Genomic DNA, 23,025 nt, shown 5'->3' on the forward strand with positions numbered 1-23,025 from the left:
AACTAATTTTTGTATTTTTAGTAGAGATGGGGTTTCACCATGTTGGCCAGGCTGGTCTCGAACTCCTGACCTCAGGTGATCTGCCCACCTCAGCCTCCCAAAGTGCTGGGATTACAGGCGTGAGCCACTGCACCCATCCTGTTTTGTCTTTTTAAGATGCATGAAATAACAGTGCATGTCTGCGCTGTTGGGAAAATTCCAGAAGAGAAGGAGAAATGGATGATACAGGAGAGAGAAGGGTTGTGGACTGTTGTCTTTCAGCAGGTGGAAGACAATATGACTTGGTGTGCCAGCAGGGAGGCCAGCCTCAGACAGGAGCACTGGCCCCTCACCCTCAGTGATAGGAGGGAAGGTAGGGAATCTGGGCCTGAGCATGGGGAGGTGGCAGAGCCCTGTGTTTTGTCTTCTCCTATTGCTCACATTATTTTCAGTGGCCTAAGGCCATTGAGAGTGAGGTTGGGGAGGAAGCACTGGAGGTTTGAGGAGAAAAGAGAGAGAAGGAGTGGACTGGAAGACTGGGAGAGAGAACAGAGTAGAGAAATATAGAATAGTTGCCAGGCAGCATTAGGGCCCACTTGAGGTTGGTGGTCTTGTGTTTAAAGTGAGAGCCGTAAGCATGGTTTTGTCTTTCTCAAGCTGCATTCAGCTCTGGTGGTATAGCTGTAGACTCAGAAAAGTTAGCTCTAGCCAGTTTGGGGGCTTTGCCAGAAAATATATCAAGAAGGGAGAGAGTGGCCAGGGTGCTGAGGGAGCATGTAAAGAATGGATGATGATATTGACGTGGATGTTGATTCATATAATGATGGCAGTTGGGCTCTAAGGAGGGAGGTAAGGACCTGATGGGGGTAGGGACATGAAAAGGTGGTAGGGTCTATGTTGGAAGTTGAGGTTGAGTTTAAAGATTGTTAGGGGCAGGCACGGTGACTCACACCTGTAATCCCAGCTTTTTGGGAGGCCAAAGTGGGTGGATCCCTTGAGGCCAAGAGTTTGAGACCAGCCTGGGCAACATGGCAAAGACCCCATCTCTACAAAAAATACAAACATTAGCTGGGTGTGGTGGTATGTGCTTGTGGTCCCAGCTACTCGGGAGGTTAAGGTGGGAGGTTTGCTTAAGTCCCTGAGACAGAAGTTGCAGTGAGCTGAGATGACACCTCTACTTTCTAGCTTGGATGACAAAGTGAGACCCTGTTTCAAAAAAAAAAAAAAAATTGTTGGAACTAGGGAATTGGAAAGGGGAATTATTGGACTGTGGGGGCTTGATATTGAGGTCATGGATGGGTGGCGTTATTGGCAATGACAGGGTCTGCCATATGACTGTCAAGATCATTGGCAGAGAGGGGTCAAGGAACTGAGGTGGTTACCAGAGTACTAAATGGCTCCGTCATCCATGTGGAAATCGTGGTCACCAAGAGATTGAGGAGCTACATATTCAAGGAACGAAGGGAAGTGACCAGGGCTGGAGTGGTCTGTAATGATCACAATGAGGAGGGACCTGGGATGGTTTGAGCTGACAGCATGGGCTTCGAAGCTGGGGAGGAAGTGTTGGAAAGAGAGAAGAAGGATATTCCAGAAGAGGCTGCAAGACACAAGTAGGACACCTAGATGAGGGAGAGGAAGCAGCCAGACCTTGAGAGGGGCCTGGGGAAGCTGTGACCTCGAGGGAGAGCTGGTTTCAGTAATATTGAGAAGGTGAAAGGAACAATCTGAGAAGAGGTTGAAGACATGGGGGCTTCTGTTGATAACTGGCTGTGAGTTATAGTCTTCTGTTTGTTTGTTTGTTTGTTTTGAGACAGGGTCTCATCCTGTCACCCAGGCTGGAGTGCAGTGGTACAATCACAGCTCACTACAACCTGACCTCCCCAGGCTCAGGTGTTCCTTCCACTGCAGTCTCCCAAGTAGTTGGGACCACAGGTGTGCACCACCACGCCCAGTTTTGTTTTGTTTGTTTGTTTTTTTTTTGTATTTTGTAGAGACAGGGTTTCACCATGTTGCCCAGGCTGGTCTTGAACTCCTGAGCTCAAGCAATCCTCCTTCCTGGGCCTCCCAAAGTGTTAGGATTAGAGACGTGGGCCACCATGCACAGCCAAAAGCCTCCTTCTGCTCTTGCTCCCTCACCCCTATCCCAGTGCTCTCCAAGAAAAGTGATTCATTTAAAATCCAAATCAGATTATGTCACTCCCCAGCTTAATACCCTCCCCTGGCTTTCCATCTTAGAACTCAGTCTGACTCCCTTGCTGCCAGGACCTGCATACCAGGCTTTCTATGATCTGGCCTTCCACCACTTCTCTGACCTCTCATGCCATTCTCTCCTTTGTTTACTCAACCCCAGACATCCTGAATTAAGACTATGCTAAGCATGTTCCTGCCCTGGGGCCTTTGCATGTGCTGTTTCCTCAGTCTAGTGCATTCTTCCCCACATCTTTCTATGGCAGACTCTTTCTTGACTATCTGGTCCTAGAGCACTCATCTCTCTGCACCTGCCTACCCAGTCTTCAATATCCTCCCCTTACTCACAGTGACATTACTGTTTTATTTTCTTCATGGCCCATCGCTATTAGGAATGACCTTACTTCTCTACCTCTCTTTATTGAAATGTGCTCAAAAAAACGTAAGTTAAATGAATGAGATAGACTAAGTGATTGGTCAACTCTACCAATGGCGGGTTGAGACTTGTGCCTTAAGTCTTATAAGACATTCTGAAGTCATGGAGCGATGGTGCCTCACAGCCACGTCAGATTACTTGGTTTCAGACAGCCTGGGTTGTGGCCTGCAATGAAATGAAACTAAGTCTCAGATCTGTGACTCATGTGAAGCTCCCCGTACCATTCAAAATTAGGAATTCTAAAGGGGGATGTTTTCTTACGACGGTAGAGCATCCCACTGTGTTTATTTTAAATGTCATGGATTTATTTAGAAAAATAATTTATTTTCTCTGTTGAGAAGGTTGAGTTTTCTTGCATGCATGTCTAGAAAGTGGAATGGTAGGGAGAGGCAAGAAAACTATCTTCACTTCCTTCTGATCCCATGTTAAGAATAGGCATCCAGGCCGGGCACGGTGGCTCACGCCTGTAATCCCAACACTTTGGGGGGCTAAGGCAGGTGGATCACCTGACATCAGGAGTTTGAGACCAGCCTGACCAACATGGTGAAACCCTGTCTCTACTAAAAATACAAAAATTAGCCAGGTGTGGTGGTGCATGCCTGTTAATCTCAGCAACACGGGAGGCTGAGGCAGGAGAATCACTTGAACCCAGGAGGCGGAGGTTGCAGTGAGCCAAGATCCAGCCTGAGTGACAGAGTGAGACTCCGTCTCAAAAAAAAAAAAACAGGCATCCAGTATAAGCAGATAAAAAGCAATCAGATAAACAATGAGCTCTAAAGAGTCTAGTATTTTATTGTTGGAACCTCAGATCCAACCTGTGCTGAATTTGTCTGTGTGGGTGGAAAGTGAATTTTTGCAGGCTGAATATCTTGGGTTTGGAAGCAGTTTCTCAGTTTCTCCCATATTGCAAAGCATAGCACATGTGTTCAGTTACGAATTTCCACAAAACTGGCAATCCTGAACCAATGAACGGGTGAGGTTCCAAAAGTTCATTTGCAAGTTTGTTTGGCATGCAGAATGCATTTTCCCATAGAAACAATGTCATAAATTAAGGATTGACTCCCAAGCCAGCCCATAAAATCCAAAATTCTTTAATTTCAACAAATATTTATTGAACACCTAATGAGAGTCTGATCTGGGGCATAAGATAGCTAGGTGGTATTGAGATAAATCGGATGCCATTCTTGGCTTTAAGGAACTTGCATGCTAGCTGGGAAGGCAGACTTATCAGTGGCCAACATTCATTCATTCAATCCTACATCCAATCACAAATATTTTTTAAGCACAACAGTGTGCTAAGTCCTATGCTCAGTGCTCTGGGTACAGTTTTTTCTTGTCTGTATAGAGCTTGCAATCTAATGAGGGATATAATGTGTATCAGCTAGGTTTCTGCTCTAGTAATGCTGTATAACGAACAACCCCCAAATCCTTAGTGGTCTAAAAGAGCAAAGATTTATTTACATTTGTTTTTCTTGCTCATGGGTCAGCCTGTTAGCTATGGGAAGAAAGGTGGGGTCAATGTCAAGCTGAAAGTTGAGTTCAGGTCTGTTTCCCATGTTTTTCATTCTGTACATGCTCTTCTTAAGGTAGATAGAAGTAGCATGAGAGACCAAGCTAAACTAGACAACATACTCTAAGCCCTGGCTCACATCATGCTGACCAATATTCCATTGATAAAGCAAGCTGCATGGCCAAGCCCAATATCCATGGAGTAGGGAAATATATTCCACCTACTCTAATGGAAGATTCTGCAAAGTGACCTGGTAAAAAGGTAGTGTGGGTGTGTCATTCTAGTACAGGATGGATTGAAGAATTGGGAACAATAATCCACTCTTATCAATAAGTAAAGGAGATGAATGAATAGAGTGTCATAAGGGCTAGCATGGGGGAACTGTAGGGTTTCATGGAGGCACATAAGAAATACCTAACCCAAACTTAACAGGTCAAGGAAGGCTTCCTGGAGGAAGGGATATCTAATCTGAACCTGAAGGGTAGGGGGATATCAGCTAGGTAAAGATGAGGCAGGGGAAGGTGGTGTAGGGATCAGGCTGTACAAAGGCCAGGCGAGCTTGGCCTGAAGCTCAGTGTGGACGAGCATACAGGAGAGCTGGGGGGTGCTGGGAGATGAGGGTGTCAAGATAGGCAGAGGCAGATGAAGGGAAGGTCCTGCAAGTCACATTAAAGAATTTGAATTTTGTTGGAAGGACCTTGGGGAGCCATTGCAGGGCTTTAATTAAAAGTGTGACCAGATCAGATGAGTGTTTTAGAACGAGAACTCTGGGGTGCAAGGTGGACTGGAGGGGACTGAGAAGAGCTGGCAGATCAGTTAGCAGGTGGCTATAAACCAGCAAGAGACCAGGAACTGAATTAGAGTGATAGTAGTGGTGTGGGAAGGAAGTGGGTGGATTAGAGAGCTATTTGGAAGATAGAATTGACAGGGCTTAGTGATTAATTGGATTCCCCTTTGAGTCTGACACACTAAAAATAGGGCCATAAAATGAAAAATAAAATCTCAAGGTGGCCACTGTTTTTCTGGAAGATGTATCCTTTCTCCTTTGATCTCAGTCTTCATGAAGAAAACAAACAAGTGATACCCACGCATACACTTGATTCCTCCTGTGTCCCAGGCACTGGGCTAGGCACCAGGTTAGACCCCAGAAGATGGGCACCTGAGTCAAATGTGGGAGGGCTTCTGAGAGACACCAGCGCTGAGTCTCGGAGTGTTCACTGGGGTGAGTTATCGCACTGAAGCTGGTGTTGAGATTACAGAGGAAGGAGTGCAGGCATCTGGCTGGGGTGACCAGATGGACAGAGGTGTCGGTTACTGAGTAGGGAGTGTAGAAGGAGTGGCCTGTTTGGGCTGCATGGGAAATGCAGGGGGCTGACTTCCACGCTGGCAACATAGGCAGGACAGCCTATGAGGACAGAGGAAAGGTCTTGTGTTAGTCTGTTTTTGCACTTCTATAAGGAAATACCTGAGACTGGGTAATTTATAAAGGAAGGAGGTTAGTTGGCTCATGGTTCTGCTGGCTGTACAGGAAGCATGATGCTGGCATCTGCTCAGCTTCTGGGGAGGCCTCAGGAAGCTTACAATCATGGCAGAAGGTGAAGGGAAAGCAGGGCATGTCTTACATGGCTGAAGCAGGAGGAAAGGGGGGTGGGGGAGGTGCCACACACTTTTAAACAACCAGATCTCAAGAGAACTCACTTACCATCATTAAAACAGCACTGAGGAGATGGTGCTAAACCATTCGTGAAGGATCCACCCTCATGATCCAATCACCTTTCACCAGGCCCCACCTCCAACATTGAGGATTACAATTGAACATGAGATTTGGGTGGGGACACAAATCCAAACCATATCAGGTCCCAAATGCATTTTGCTTTGGATAGAATCTGGGCTTTGTGTGACCTGCCAGTGTCTTATCTCTGCCACTTCTCCTCCTCTATAAAGTGGCATTTATAATTGGTCAGGTATTGCAAAAAGTGCTGGGATTACAGGCATATAATCCTGGGATTACAGGCACTTTGGGAGGACGAGGTGGGTGGATTGCTTGAACCCAGGAGTTCAAGACCAGCCTGGGCAACATGGTGAAACCCTGTCTCTACAAAAAATACAAAAATTAGCTGGGTGTGGTGGCGTGCACCTGTGGTCCCAGCTACTCGGGAGGCTGAGGTGGGAGGATTATTTGAACATAGGAGGCTGAGGCTTCAGTGAGCTGTGATTGTACCACTGCACTCCAGCCTGGGTGACAGAACGAGACCTTGTCTCAAAAATCATAATAATAATAGTACCTGCCTCAGAGGTTTGCTGAGAGAATTAAATCACATAATGTACATCATCGTAGGCCCAGTGCCTGGCTCCTGGTAGGCAATGAAGTTGTGTCAACTGTCATTTGGTGGAAGCCTAAGGAGGCAGTCATTACTTGTCCCTGAGGTTGGGAAAGGCTTCAACGAGGAGGTGGCCTTAAAATTGGGCCTTGAAGCCTGGGTAGACCTTCACCAGGGTAAGAGTGGTCAGGAGGCATTTTAGGCAGAAGAACCAGCGCAGTAAGAGGTCTGTGAAGAGACTGGCAGACGGAGTTCTATGCACTGGCTCTAGAAGGAAGGAAGTGGATGGAGGTGCTGGGTGGGCTCTCAGGGTGGACCTTACTAGCGGGTGCTGGGAACTCTTGACAGGGTTTTAAGCAGAGGCCTTCCAGTGCCATGTTTGTGTTTTAAAAAGATTATCCCGCTGGCAATGTGGAAGATGAACCATGTTAATCCAAGGCTCTCCCGGCCTCCCACCCCACCCTTCCTGGGTCGCTTTCCTCTGGTGTGTTTTGTAAAGAGTGAGTTTATGTCACATCTCTTCCTGAGTCAGCTACTTGGTAGCTGGAAATTCTCCGATTTCATGTACCTCCGCATTGGGAGAGGTAGTACGTCTCCCAGTGCATCCATGGGACCCCACTTGCTCTGGTTTTAGTGCCACGATGGAATCAGGGCTGGGTCCTCTTCAGAAAATGGGCCCTACAGGAAAGAGCACACTTGCATTCACCCTCGCATCCCTTCGTACTCCACCCCGCACAGGGTACACATGGGTGGAGGCAAGGCCCCAGGCATGCTGCTTATAAGGTATCTGTATGCGTCCTTCAATTATCTGTACAAATTTCACATTCACTCCATATTTTTCTACATGTTTCTTCCATGTTGACAGTTGGAAGACCTTCAAGCAGCCCCTGGTGGCTGTTTTTAGGTCTTCAGCTGCTGTTCGGCTGTTCCATGCATGAGATTGTGAAAGAGATCATTTCTCGCTCGGCCTAACAGCAGGGCCCTGTGGTCAGTCTTCCTGTCAAACTTTCTGAAGGGTTGGGAGTAACAGAAGGGTATTTTTAACACACGAGAGAAAACTGCCATCTGAATGCTAAACATATTTGTCCCCAACACCCCAGAGTAACAAATGAAAAGAATTACATGGGTTGCTTGTGGACACATCCCAGCTCCTTTTTTTATCTTGCTCTCCTGTCTTGAGGGTTCTTCTCCAAGTGACACTCCTTTCTCAAGCCCCCCAGGCCTATCATTAACCTGGTGGGACCCTTCCCACCAGGACTGTGATTGCCCTGAAACTTGACCAGTATAATCCATGGTGCACAGTAATTTATGGCCGTATTCTTCAGTAGCCTGAGTTAGTCTGTTCTGCCATCATGAGAGATAAGCTATATACAGCAGAGAGGGCCTGATATGGCTTAGATGTTTTGTCTCCTCCAAATCTCATGTTGAAATGTGACCTCCAGTACTGGAGGTGGGTCTGCCGGGAGGGGTCGGGTCATGGGAACAGATCCCTCATGAATGGCTTGGTGCTGTCCTTGCAATAGTGAGTGAGTTCTCACTCTGAGTTCACAGGAGATCTGGTTGTTTAAGAGAGTGTGGCACCTGACCCCTCATATTCTTGCTCCCGCCCTAGCCATGTGACACACCTGTTCTCCCTTCGCTTCCAGCATGATTGGAAGCTTCCTGAGCCCCTCACCAGGAGCAGACACTACCATGCTTCCTGTACAGCCTGTAAAATCATGAGCCAATTAAACCCCTTTTCTTTATAAATTATCCAGTCTCAGGTATTTCTTCGTAGCTGTGCAAAAAATGGACTAACACAGGGTCACGGAAGGCTTTGCAGTAGAAAAGTCCAGATGGATGTGATAGCTCCTCATTCAGAAGGTGGCTGCGGTGCCGCTTCCACAGGAAACCTGCCTTGAGTCCAGGCCTGGCCAGGAGACAGTGTGCATGGGTGGAGAAGAGTATGCTTATCATACATTAGACACTACCTTGCACGTTCTGTGCCATGTTCCATTTAGTCCTCTTGGCACCCCATGAAGTAAGCACTATTATAATCCCCACTTTATAGAGAACAGCCTTGGCTTGTGTATAGTTTCCCACAGCTGCAGAAACAAATTCCCACAAACTCGGCAGCTTAAAACAACATGCACTTGTGATCTTATAGTTCTGGAGGTCACAAGCCTGCAATGGGTTTCACTGGGCTGAAACCAAAGCATTGTCAGGGCTGTGCTCCTGGAGGCCCTTCTTTGCCTTTTCCAGCTTCTGGAAGCAGCCAGCATTCCTTGGCTCATGGTCTCTTCCTGCATCTTCAAAACCAACAGTGTGGCATCATCAGATTACATTGGGCCCACACAGATAATCCAAAATTATCTGCCCATTTTAAGATCCTCAACTTACATCTGCAGAGTCCCTTTTGTCATGTGCTATGGTTTGAATGTATCCCCCAAAGTTCATGTATTGGACACTTAATCCCCAGTGTAACAGTGTTGAGAGGTGAAATCTTTCGGATATGATTAGGTCATGAGGACAGAGTCCTCATGAATGGATTAATGACATTATCACAGGAATGGGTTAGTTATTGCAGGAGTGGGTTACTTATCATAGGAGTGGGTTCCTGATAAAATGATACATTAGGCCCCCTTCTCTCTCTCTTACTCTCTTTCTCTCTCTCTCGTGCTTTCTTGCCCTTCCACCATGGGATGATGCAGCAAGAAGGCCTTCACCAGATGCAGGCCCCTTGACCCTGGACTCCCCAGCCTCTAGAACTGTAAAAAAATAAATTTCTTTTCTTTATAAATTCCCCAGTGAGTAGTAGTCTGTAATAGCAACACAAAACGAACTGAGACACCATATAAGGTGACACAGTCACAGGTTCCAGGGATTAGGACGTGGACATCTTTGGGTGCCATTATTCTGCCTACCACTGGTTATACAAGTAGTGGAAGCAGGATTCAACTCTAGGCTCAGCTCCAGCTCCTAAGCCGTTAGAGCAAAACAAAGAGAAACAGGCAAGTGACATGATCTCTCATGGCAGTGGGTAGAGAGGGGAGAGCCTGGAGCAAATGGCCCTAATGGAGCATTTGTGATAACTGCTATGTATAAGAAAGACATGGCACTCAGGGCCCACCTGAGTCATAGAAAACCCTCCATCTTGAAAGCTTAGGCAACCATGCGTTCATTTAACAGGTATTTGCTGAGTACCTGATATGTGTCAGGCACTGTCCTAAGCGCTGGGATTCTAAGCACTAGCAGTGAGTAACCCAGGTCAAAATCCCTCCACACCCATGTTCATTGCAGCACTATTCACAATAGCAAAGACATGGAATCAACCCAAATGCCCATAATGGTAGACTGGATAAAGAAAAATGTGGTACATATGTGCCATGGAATGAAAAGGAATGAGCAGCCATGAAAAGGAATGAGATCAGGTCCTTTTGGGGACATGGATAGAATGGATAGAGCTGGAAGCCATTATCCTCAGCAAATAACGCAGGAACAGAAAACCAAATATCGCGTGTTCTCACTTATAGGTGGGAGGTGAACAATGAGAACACATGGACACAGGGAGGGGACAACACACATAGGCCCCTGTCACGGGGTAGGGTCAGGGGAGGGAAAGCATTAGGATAAGTAGCTAATGCATGCTGGGCTTAATACCTAGGTGATGAGTTGATAGGTACTGCAAACCACCGTGGCACACATTTACCTATGTAACAAACCTATACATCCTGCACATGTACCCTGGAACTTAAAATGAAAACAAAAATTAAAAAAAAAAAAAATCCCTGCCCTCATGGAGTTCCCTCCAGTGAAGTGTTTTAGTTTCCCAAGGCTGCCATAACAAATTACTACCAACACAAATTTATCCTCTCCTAGTTCTGGAGGCCAGAAGTCTGAAATCAAGGTGTCAGCAGAGTTGGGCTCCCTCTGGAGGCTATAGGGGCATATCCTTCCTCACCTCTCCCAGCTCCGGGTGACTCCTGGTATTTCTTGGCTCGGGGTAGGATAACCATCTCTGCCCCGATCTTCACATGGCCTTCTTCTGTGTGTCCAAATCTCCCTCTCCTTTCTCCTAGAAAATTCCCATTCACTGGGACACCCTACATCCAGGATGATTTCATCTCGACATCCTTAACTCATTACATCGGCAAAGACCCTATTTCTACATAAGGTCACATTCTGAGGTTCTGATGGTCATGAATTTGGGGGAACACTCTTTAACGCACGACATGAGGGAAGATGGACAGTGTAAAAATAAATGAGGAAAGAGAGAACATGTCATAGAGTAAACAGGGCTGTGAAGAAAAATAAAGCAGAAAAAGGAAATGGGGAGCGCTAGTTGGAAGCAGGGGGCGCTCAATTTAAACAGGGGGCCCTGGAAGGCCTCAGTGAGAAGGGCCATCTGAGCCAAGACCCGAAGGGGCACACTCAGTTTTGGGGGTCTCTGCCTTCATAGGCTATTGCGCTGTTGAGCGGAATGGCTGACAATTTGAGACAGAAGAGCCTTCCTCCTTTCCTTCCAATCCGGGATGTGTCCTCGTGCAGATCTCAAGCTTGACGTCTGTGCGGTGACACTTCTTTATGGTCCAGTGCGGCTCTAATGACAGCGATAATGATAATGGAATTGGGTACGGCCCCTCCTTCTCGTGTGAGGACCCCATTGTGCTGACTAATTGTGTAGAAGCAAGTAGGACAACTGTCTGTGGGGTGGAAGCGGTGGGGAGCGAAGAGGAATACGTTCTTTGGGCCTCGGGAAATTACTGGATTACCGTGGCATGGGCTGAGTCCATGCATCTGGGTTACTGCGAATGCTGGAAGGGATTTGGGGGAGCTTTCCAACCCTGGAACGGGTTTGGGAGTCAACCTGTGTCCTGCGGATTCTCCACCTCCTTTTTCAGCTGTGGGAGGAGCTGTGAGTTCTACGTATTGCAAAGCAGAAGGCGAAGAGGGGATAGCAGTGTTAAGGGGCACTCTCCACCCTTGGTGTCCCAGACAGTTGGCACTGGGAAAGTGGTCGCCATGCTTAGAAGCCAGGGTTTGTTTTTTGTTTTTTGTTTTTGTGTTTAGACGGAGTCTCACTCTGTTGTCAGGCTGGAGTGCAATGGCGTGATCTCGGCTCACTGCAACCTCTGCCTCCCGGGTTCAAGTGATTGTCCTGCCTCAGCCTCCCGAGTAGCTGGGACTACAGGCGCGTGCCACTATGCTTGCCTAATTTTTGTATTTTTAGATGAGACGGGGTTTCACCGTGTTGGCCAGGATGGTCTCAATCTGTTGACCTCGTGATCCCCCCACTTCTGCCTCCCAAAGTGCTGGGATGACAGGCGTGAGCCACCATGCCCAGCCGGGTTTGTTTGTTCTTTAGTGGAGCTAGTGACTGATGTTCTCAGACCTCAGCCTCCGCTGTACTTACCTGCACCATCTCTTTAATGGATGCTCTCTGACTTCCAACAAGCACCATTAAGAACATCCCTTTTAGTAAATATATGTTGTAATGGAATAGATTTTTTTTGAAATGACCTTATCTCAGGCAGCATGCACTTTCATAAGAATGTATTGATTGGCCTTTAAATATTCCTCAAATGTTTTCACTTGTCTCTGTGACCTAGTATTTGTCCTGTTCCCAGCATCTCCTCCATATCCAAACACAATGTTCAGATCTTCATTCGAAGCCTTCCTGCCAGTCTTTTGTTTTTTGCTTTTTAAACATTTGGATGCTTTTATTCTGCTATATGGAGGGTGCACTGTTTCTGATAGGCCAAATGTGGGATTTGATACTGCTTTCAGGAGGATCGGGTTTTAATATCATTGCCACCTGTTTAGTGGTGGGGAAACTGAGGCCCACAGAGGCTAAGGAATGTGGCCCCCAGTTACACAGGGAGTATATAGGAGGGCAGCTTTGAACCCAGACCTTTCTGACTCAAGAGGTGTCATTTTCACATTTTTATTTCCAGCTGTTGTTTTTTTAAATAGCTCCCCTAAATTATTTAGTTCGTGATTTGCGTTTGGAAATAGAAAACACCAACTTTTAGTACACTCATCGCCCACAAAAGAACCACAAGGAGCAAAGGCCACACCGGTTTTGTGTGAGTGTTTCAGTCTGCAAATGTGTTTTTTGTGTGCTAAATAGCTCAGAGTTTCAAGACAAAGGCTGGTTTTCCACCATGCCAGTGAACAGGCCAACCTCGTGAACAAAAATCAATGAAATGACTTCTGCTGGTATCACTGAAACATAGACAAGAATTTAGTGACTTTAAAATTTCCTTCTTAACCCAATTCAGCTACCTTTTGTTGAATGCCAGCCGTGGGCCAGGTCCTATACTAGGCCCTGGGGAAAACAAAGATATATGAGGGTCTGCTGTGGAGAAGCTCACAGGTGAGTGTGGGAATAATTTCAGTACACCGTGCAGAGTGCTCTAATAGCTGGTACTCAAGGCATGAAAGGACTCCAGAGAATCCTTTAATATTTAGGAGGAAAGAGAGTTGTGATTAAGAATCCTCCAAGAAGCCTTGAATTGTGTCTGCCTCCTTACATAGAAAAGGCATGTTGGGCATTGAGCTGGTGTGTGAGCAATGCCAAAGGGCATCTGGTCAACCTCATTGCCCAAATCCCTTTCTCATCACTACCATTTTGTCTTTGGCTTATGTCATCCAAGTTTTTGCCTATATTTTCTGTTCCATTTTCCCATATAATATAATAACAACTAATATTTATTGAGGCATAATTGTAAACTCTTAGAACGGATGTACATTTTTCTCCCAACTTCATCAGGTGAAAACTATTATTTGCATTTCTGCAGATGGAGAGCCTGAGACACAGAGAGGGCACATGGCTTGCTTGGGGTCACTGGCTTGCAAACTGCACAACCGCTATCCCCCTTCCTTCACTAAGTTCTAGCCAAGCTGGTCTATTTCATCAGTTCCTTGCAGAGACCATACTTTAAGTGCACTCAGATACTCTGCACATGCTGTTCCTTCTGCCTGGAATGCTCTTCCCACTACAATTTTTTTTTTTTTTTTTTTTTTTGAGACAGAGTCTTGCTCTGTCACCCAGGCTGGAGTGCAATAGCATGATCTCGACTCACTGCAAGCTCTGCCTCCAGTTCAAGCAATTCTCGTGCCTCAGTTTCCTGAGTAGCTGGGATTACAGGCATGCACCACCTCACCCGGCTAATTTTTTGTGTTTTTATTAGAGACAGGGTTTCACCAGGTTGGCCAGGATGGTCTTGAGCTCCTGGCCTCAAGTGATCTGGCCTCCCAAAGTGCTGGGATTACAGGCATGAGCCACTAGCATCAGGCCTCTTCCCACTGCTCTCATGGTTCTCGTCCTTGAATGCTTAGCTGAAATGCCATCTTTCTTCACTAGCCTGTCTGAAGTAGGTTCCTTTCTCCTATATCTTTGGTTTCTGCAGAAGACATACCTCAATTTGAAATTATTTTAAATGATTGTCTGTTTATTTGGTTTTTGTCTGTGTGCCTCTCTGGACTATAAGCTCAATAAGAGAAGGAACTTAACTGGCTTATCTATTGAAATATCCGCAGTGCCTAGTGGAGTGTTTGGCATCCAATGGGCTCTCAGTTCATATCTGTAGAATGAATGCCAGGTATGGTCCTAGGCCCTGAGGGTGCAAAGGTGAATAAAGTGGTCCTTTCCCTTTGGGGGATTTACAGTGTAGCTGGAGAGACAGGCAGGCAATCAGCAACTAATGCAGTATGCTGTGTAGACTAGGAACATGTGTAAATGTCATGGGGACACAGAGGAGGGAGTGACTGCTTTGCCTGGAGTCTGAGCAAATATCATAGAGGAGGACACTGAAATAGCCCTTGAACAAGGAACGTGATTTCACCAAGTGTTGCAGGCCCAGAGGCATTCAGGGCAGTGAGGATAGCACACGCTCGGGAGGGCCGGGCCTGTTTGCCCTGTATGTGTTTATCAAATGCCTACTCTCCACGAGGCACTATGGAATAGATATCAGGGACAGGTATTTTTAGGAGCTTGCAGTCTAGATAGAGCGACAGACTCATCAACCAAACCTACCTGGGGATGAGTTTGAAGAGGAAGGCAGGGGCCAGATCACAGTGTCGGGGTCAGAGATGAGCATGGAAACATGTGTTGCAGACTGGGGGTGCTGAAAGGCATGTAGACAGGAGAGTCTGGTATGGGAGAAAGGGTATCATGAGAGATTTTTAAGCAGGGAGTAACATCATCAGCTCTTGCATAAGAGTAACCCAGATGTTGGTGTGGAGGTTGATGAGAGAAACAGGAAGTGGGGAGGGGGAGACCTCATTTGGCTGCTGCAGGAACCCAGGTGAGAGGTGGGGGGTAAGCATGGGTTGTAGAGGATGCTTAGAATTAATAGGCCATGATCAGTTGGGTACAAGAGTTACCCAAACTAGCCAAAATAGGCACAAAGTTTTCTAATTTGATCCGCCATGTGGATTATTGCTCATTAAACCAGACCAGGTAGCGGTTCCCAATGTGTGTGACTCGAATTTCTCATCCCTCAGAACATCCTTCAGCAAAAAAGCTGGAAGATGGTACATCATTCGTTCTTGTCTCGGAAAGTTACAAAGCACAGTGGCGTCTTCAAGGCTCTGAGAAGTCCTGCAGCAGAGAGACTTGTTTAATTTTATTTAACTAGTGTTTCCCAGCTTCTTGGCAATAGAACCCTACTTTAATATTAACACCCAAAACCACTCCAGGAACACAGTTCAGTTTGAAAAATGCTGAGAAATTGAGTAAAACTTGTATTTTCCTATATGGCCATGTCTTGGAAGAATCTACTTACTATTACGCTGGCATTTGTGATGTCGCTACCCTGGAAGCCTTTACAATTTTTGAGCAATTTGGTGTGGTAGTAAGAGATGGATGCCAGTGCCAGATACCATGCTAACTAACCTCTCTGCACCTCCGTTTCTCAACCTCTGACATGGAGGTGGTAACAATAACACCTACTTCATGGGCTGGTTGTGAGGATTACTGTGTTAATTCCCAGAAGTCCCCAGAAACAATGCCTGGCCTATGGGCACTAGGAAGGTGCTATGGTTTGAAAATGTCACCTGAAAAGCATGTGTTGGGAATTTAATCCCCAATGCAACTCTGTTGAAAGGTGGGACCTAATGAGAGGTGTTTAGGTCATGAGGGCTCTGCCTTTGTGAATGGATTAATGCCAAGCATAGAAGGGCTTCAGGCTGCAAATTCCAGTCTCTTTCTCTTGTTCACATGTGCATGCTCTCGCCCTCTCTTGCTCTTCCACCTCCCGCTGTGGGATGATGCAGCAATAAGGCCCTCGCCAGATGCAGGCCCCTCGACCTTGGACTCTCCAGCCTCCAGAACTGTAAAAAATAAATTTCTTGTCTTTATAAATTACCCAGTCTGTGGTATTCTATTATAGCAACACAAAACAGACGAAGACAGATGGGCTCAGTCACTATTAGCTATTCTGAGAGGCAGTATAGGTAGCTGATGAGACCACAGGCTTTGAGGCTACACTGCCTGACTTAGTAGGTCAGCTCCTCTGCTTGCTATCTCTGTGACCTTAGGAAAGCAATATGGAACCAGCTATGCCTCAGTTTCCCCATCTGTGAAGCAGGGACAATTATTGCAGCTACTTAGAGGTTTGTTGTGAATAATAAATGAATCAAATCATGTGAAAAGACATTGCCTGGCGTGTTAGATGTTTTTGCTTAAAAAAAATTTTCTAAATTGTCTCTGTTATTAGCATAATTTTATCATGTAGATTGACTTTCAGCTTCAGTGATGAAGACCCAATTTTCCAATTTTTCCTGGTCTTATGTTTTGGCATTCCCCTCTTAAAGACTCTGGAGGCCTTTCATTTGAAGTTTAGTTTGTCACAGACTTCCTATTCTCTTCTATTCAGTAGGCTTGGTTTCCTCATCTCGTGGACTGGCAATTGTCAAGAAAGTCCCCCGATTCTGGGGACCACCTGACCCCTCCATTGGGCTCTGTGCCTTCTCTAAAAATGCAGACATCTGTTTCAAATCACTTAGCAAAAGACCTTGAGATGCTTTTATAGCAAAGCCCTCCCCCAGCATGGATGCAGTCTCCTGTTTCTTGGGAGAGAGAGAAGCTGGATTGTTTCCTTGTTAAAAGTTTTCTGATATTATATCAGTGTAGAATCTTTGGAACAGTTCACACTAACCCCCACATTCAAGCCACTTACCTGATATGTAGTTATCAGATTCCTTCAGGGACTGTCTGCTCTTGGTGAACAATTAGATTAGAGGATGCTGATGAAATTTGAGTGGCAGGAAGTAGAAGTTACATTTCTGAGTTCAGAGTTTCTATTTCAAGGTTGAGTAAGTGGTAAATTTTTACTGCAAGATTCTAGCCTGATAAAGTCGGCCTCTCAAGGCCCCCCAGCCCAGCCCATGGGTATTTTACCTGCTTGGAAACTTCGGCTCCTTTTCAGAGGTGGGCCTCCCTGCTCTTTATGTTGGCATGAAAACAATTAATAATTTAAGCCATGCCCATTAAAAAAAAAAAGAAATGCTGTATAAATACAATACTGTAATAATAAATTTAAAAGTCGATCCAGCTGAGCACTGTTCCCAGACTACCAGCTGAGCAGAAACACAAATAAGTAAAGACGAAAACTGCTATATAATGCAAATGGCTGCAATCTCGTTGTTTTCTGCTATTCTTTATTGCAAATATATAGTAGTAAAGTTACGTTATGGATAAGTAGGTTTTGTGGGCTAACCTGGAAACCTAATCACTGTTTATAACATTATTTCTATGGGGGAAAGTGCATTTTATATTAGAAACAGATGGTCTGCAAGAAAAATTTTTTGGCAGTAGAATGGATTTCTAAGTCCAGAGCCACCTGGAATTTTCACCTCTTGCTAGTTGTGTGGTTGTGTTGTATTCACAGCTAGTGATAGAGGAAAATTAGAGGCCTCTCAGAATCCCCGCTTCTGTTCTCCCCCAAATCCTTGCTACCCTCTTCATCCTACAGTCTCTGCCTTACCTTCTCTTTTCTCTGTTTCTGGGGTCCCCATCCCTGTGTCCTCGTCCTGGCCCAGCCCCACCCTCCAACCACTGGTTGAGGTCCCAGGAAGCCAGGAGGAACTATGAATGTCCTTTATTAAGTGGTGGTTAGGATCTATAGGAAGGCATGCAGCAAGGGGGCCAAGTTTGTGGGCTCTGAAATAAGACTTCGGCCACTTGGCAGCTGTGTGGCCTTGATATGTTACTGTACTTCTCTGAGCTTCTGTTTCATCCGTATAGAGCGGGGTTGTTGTGAGAACTAACTGCAAACACTCCCAGCAGTGCCTGGCACAGAGTAATATTCCCTCCATGCCAGTGTGTGGTGGGGTAATTATTCAGGGATACTATGGGTTACACATATTTCTAAGAACCCAGGAAGCAAACCCATTGTATAGAAAGACTTTCTAAGTTTCAAACAGTGAACTTAGAAACAAGTGTCTGGGACCTTCCTGTTTATGACTCGGGGCCAGAGTAGGTTTGGAACTGTGTTTTGTTTTTTTTTTTTCTTTTTAATCTGTTGGGGGTGAGGGAGGGGGCGGTTACATACTTACATAGCTGAACGGCAATATCAAACTCTAGTATTATCTCGAATACATTAAGCTCTACAGCAGATTTTATAGCAAACTAACAAGAACAGCTTTCTTAAATAGTTTCATTGACTGAATTGTTTCTACGTACAGTGTTTTTCACATAAGGGAAGTCTTTTTAAATTAACTTTTTGGTTTAGGGGATTTTTTTTTTCTTCAGGCAATCTTTGCATTTGGGCGGATTCTGTTTTCTAATTTGCAAATAGGCTTGTGTCTGCCTGCAGGCTTTATCATGAAAGTATTAGCTCTAACTGGAAATCAGGACTAGAAAAATAAAATACTGACTGGGAGTCTGAGGACTTTGGGATAGATCCTCAGTAGAGGGTGGAGCAAAAGTAACAATAAGTCAAGAAAGCAAATGTATCTCTACCAATTTCTCTAGAATATGTCCATTCTTATCCAAATCCAATTTTCCTCCTATTCTTGGCCTGAAGAAATTGAAATGAAGCCATTAAGATATCAGCCTATCTGAGAGTGCATCACTGAAGAATCAGCCTCGCTCAGAGTCCTGTGTGACAATGAGATTTTAATTTAATTAGGGCAATGGCTCAAGTGTTTATGCGCTTGACCGTTGCTCTTGTTAACACGCAGGAATTAGAGTGATAGCTTTCGAAAGGAAATATTTCGGAGTAACTAGCTTTGTTTACTAAAATATGGGAGCTACAAGATCTGCTCTGTAAGAAATGTAAATGTATGAGTAATATGCTGTCATGAAGATTTTATAATCTGCAATATTTGAGAAGTAATAAGATACTGTTGTTGGCTGGCCATCTGGTTATACATACTTGGTGTCATGGTTTGCTTTTCATTTTTTCATTTTTTATTTTTACTGGTGAGAGGGAAGGAATAGGAGTTCAGAGGTGGTGGGGTTTTTTTTATATATATATGTACAAACAAGGAATTTATGTTTTGTTGCTTAACATAGTTAGATTTTGGTTTTGCCTTATGCAGAATAAAAAATGAAAGGTTCATTATATATTTTCTTTTCTCTTTTTTTCCCAAAAAAATAAAATGAAAACCTCACCCCCTAATTTGGTCCCCAGATTCAAACTTTTAGCTTAGTTTAAAAATAGTCTCTTTGGCATAAGTTGGAGTCAGACATGAATTAAAACTCTAGAAAGAAAAATCAGCAATGGAAAAGACCTATAGAGATTTCATATTTCATCTTTTCATTCAAAAATATTTATTGAAACCCTAGTATTTGCATATCATGCTGCCAGACACTGAGGGATTTGCTAAAGAAATATTAAAGACCTTCTCCCTTCTTTGAGGAGCTTAGAGCTTACTTGGGGAGAACTGAGATAGACTTAGGAAACAGTTAAGTTGTAATTCAAGGCAGCATATGATTAAATACCAAAATACGTACTTCCGACAAGAAATGCTATAGGAGTTCAGAAAAGAGAGTGATAACTCAGTGGCACTACTGTTTTCTGCCTACAAATTGGCAAATTGTGGTACTATTTGTATGAAATATTTTACACTTGTTTTTTTGGCAGCCTTAGGCTTTGACTCCCAGGCAGCATTAAGAGCCAACAAAAATATTTGTACTCCAGTCTCTTCAGAATCGGCTTTTTTTTTTTTTTTTTTTTTCTTATAGGCAGAGGAAGTGCCTTACACAAACCAGAGTGCCCATGAGAGGCAGGGAGTTTTTGACAGTCATGATCTATTTCAGATACAACCGAAAGAACCAGCTTCGTCATTCTGTTTTTCAATCCAGCAGTGCTTGTCTCTCTGTTGCAAACTCTCTCTGACATTGAGAGGCGGTTTAATTTGAATTTAATGTCCGTGACGGACGAGCTAGCCATCAAGGGTCAGATAAATGTATGGCTTTGGAGAATTGCTGATGAAAATCCTCCTGGTTATAATGTTGGAGAAGAAACTGACACAGATGTAGTGGGGGGTGGAACACAGATGTGCTTGCTGGGAGCAGGGTTCCCCAAATGTCAGCAGCCGGTGACATGCTAAAGGTATTGTGCTTGGGGATGACGTTTAGTGAAACTCACTGACTTCCTGTTCTATTTTTGCCATATTCAGATTAACACAGAGCTCAAAGATGAAGCCATGAGGCCTAAATTCTTAAGAATTAAGAGAGAGAGAGAGAGAGAGTAGAGGAAGGAGAAGAAATAAAACCTTTAGGAAGCCAAATACACTATTTGGGCCCATCCATTCCTCATTCTGCTCACATCCCCTCGGGGACTCCCCGTAGCTGAATGTGGTCATCACTTGGTTGCTTTTCAATCTTATGATTCATGTGTTTTCAGTTTCTTTTAAAATTCAGCATCACTGGTTTACCACCCCTGCATTTTAATCTTCAGCCTTGAGGAGGTGTAGTACTAGAAGTATTTCATTCTTTCCTTGACACTATTCAATGGATTATCTATGGAGTCCAGCTCCCTTTGGTGATAACATGGCTGTTGGTGTTTGTTCTTCTTGCTGGGTTGGTGCCCCATCTGGTGAGGCAAGGGTTCCCAAGTTAGCGTGACCTAGAGTGACTGACATATCAAGCAAGCCAGTGATCTCACCACTCAGCTTCTGAGCATCTCTTTATCAAAGTAGTTGACCCTGGCCACAGCTTAAGACTTATCTGGGTCATCCTCTGAGCTGGCTGACTTGGGAAAATGGCCCTGGAAAAATGTTTCACCTATATCTTTTGATATAATTTGGTATCTGTCTAAATAAATGTTATGCAGCAGATGGTTATGGAATGTCTTATCAAATTCTTAGGCAGACTCTGCCCTTGAAATATTTCTATTTAATTATCATACTGCAAAGCACAAAATAGTAACTTTATTATTATTATTTTTTAAAACAAAATCAAGTTACACAATAGGTTGATATTCTGGGAATGAATAGCAAACCTAAAATTTATACAATATGTGAACTCTTTCTTCCTTGAGCTGTTCTTTGCTAGGTATTTCTAAAAGGGAGTTCCTTATTTCAGAATCCATGAGAGGATGTGTTCGGATATATTTGGCGATGTCATCTTGAGAGATGGCTCAGGAGTCGAAGTTCAACACGTTGTCTACATTTGTTCTTTGCTCCTAGACATGATGGAAAAAAATGCTCTGCTGTTTTCTTGTTGCTTTTCATGGTTTTAGCATCATGTTCCTATTCTCTCTCAAATCAATAATCCACTGTACAAAGTCTGGCATTCTGTACTGAAGCCAAGTATAAAAAAGTTTTAACTAACGCATGTATGGGGTCGCTGTTTTGTTGCCGCATTTTTTTAGGTGCACTTTCCAAGGAGATTGTGTACGTTCAGAGAACTTAGAAAACTGGCTGGATATTTCGTCTGGAGTGAAAAAGTGCCCTAAAATTCAGATAATTCGAAGCAGTAAAGACAAGGTAAGAGGAAAGATTTTAATTTGTCCTCATTGTATTGTCTCATTTTGCACAGCGGATGCTGACTTCCTTCTGTGTGTAAAATATCTATTAGCAATCAAACATGCTTAGTGATAGCACTCGATTCATTTAGCACTCATTAATGAATATTGAATGCCTACCAGATGCTGTCTACTCTGCAAGGTGCTGGGGATATAGCAGTAACCAAGTCACATCATGGGCCTGCTCTCGTGGAGTTTGTTGTCTTGTGGAGCTGAAGATGACTCTCAATGGTTGAACTGGAAGAAGAGTTGGACTTCTAATGTAGTAGAAATACATATTGCTTTTGAAAGTAGAGAAAAAAGAAGTTCAGATTCATGGTCAACGAGATTCCTTAAATGTGGCTTAATTGCAGAATTTTGTTTAGTGTAATGGTCCCTTATCCTAATGTGTTGAGTCTTCTCCAGTAACCGTCTTACGAACATAGCTTCCAACAGTCTTGGTAGAGATGGAGAGAAGGCCAACGTGGGCAGTGACTATCCCATGTGAGGTCCTTTGGAAAGCCAGTGGGCCCTCGCTATGGCAGCACCACTCTTGACAACACATCAGCCCTGTCATTGGATGAGAGAAGGGAGCAAGGAGCATATTTAAGCATTTTCAGATGCACATGCCAACCATGCCCTACGGGAAAAGGGAATTCCTGCCTTGCAATCTCAGTGGTGCTATAAGGAGACATTTTCTCCCTAATGACGGCTCTTGTGTTATGAATAATTGCACGGAGTCCTCTGTTATGAATAATTGTACAGCAGCCAGCTGACCTGTCTGTTGAGCTCACTGTGTTCTGTTTGAATGCCACATTAACAAGGAAATGGGCCACTTTCTCTTTTCCCTTACACTTTGCCATTTCAGAGAAATGGCAAGAACTTTACCACTTACGATGATTTAACATTTAATAAAGGAGAGCCAAAGTATTTAATGAGTGATAAATAATAAAAGAATCAAGCTTTTAAGTCGTAACTGATCAGAACTAACAGATTTAAAGCTATTCGGCTGTTGTCACTTTCTGTTGTCTTCCTGGAGAAAAAAGAAAAAAAAGAACTTTCATACAAACTTCTACGAGCCCTGAATCAGAGTGAATTGATTTGGTGGAAAAGATTCTTAGGCATCTAAACTTAGGTGTATCCAAATTCTAATTTCTCTCATCAGTCTGAAAAATAGCCAAATTTGGCGCTAATAGAGAATAGTAGAAAGTAGAATACCATAATCCTTGAATATACCCAGGACTCTGATTAGTGGTTAAGATTCTGGAAGATTTTTTTTCTTACATCATTTAAAAAAATGTAAGGATAATACTTCAGCTAAATGTAGTGGGAGGAAGTAGCTTGTTCATTAAATAAAAAGTGCTGTTTATACAACTTCCTTACCTAGCTAGGGGCTCATGATTACAAGTTAATCACTGTTTATATCTAGTCTAGAACATTTCAAAAACTGCTTACCACCCAAACAACCACTGGTGTTTTCTTCCTCGCCCTAAGTCCCACTGTGGTTTACCCTAATCTTCCCAGAGACTTCCCACACAGCCACTGCCTCACTCTCTCCAGCTCACCACCGCTCTCAAAGTAAAGAAGATAAGAAGTTTGTAATTTGATTAAAGCTATCCTTTCAAACCAACTTCGGACTAACTATTTTAATAG

The 23,025-nt window shown here is 44.3% G+C and overlaps 1 protein-coding gene across 11 annotated transcripts in view; it reads left to right on the top strand.

The window, feature by feature from the left end:
* Nucleotides 1–23,025, top strand: part of PLXNC1 (plexin C1) — a 159,443-nt gene that overhangs the window by 39,374 nt on the left and 97,044 nt on the right. For all 11 annotated transcript variants that reach the window (XR_002515781.2, XM_003906962.5, XM_021922778.2 and 8 more), the window contains exon 5: nt 21,241–21,355. Coding sequence is in view for 10 of the 11 variants with exons in the window: in XM_003906962.5 (XP_003907011.2) it covers nt 21,241–21,355 (115 nt within the window). In the remaining variant the exon portion in view is untranslated. The remainder of the gene's footprint in view (nt 1–21,240; nt 21,356–23,025) is intronic.

The sequence above is a fragment of the Papio anubis genome, chromosome 9 (assembly GCF_008728515.1).
Source record: "Papio anubis isolate 15944 chromosome 9, Panubis1.0, whole genome shotgun sequence".
NCBI lineage: Eukaryota > Metazoa > Chordata > Mammalia > Primates > Cercopithecidae > Papio > Papio anubis.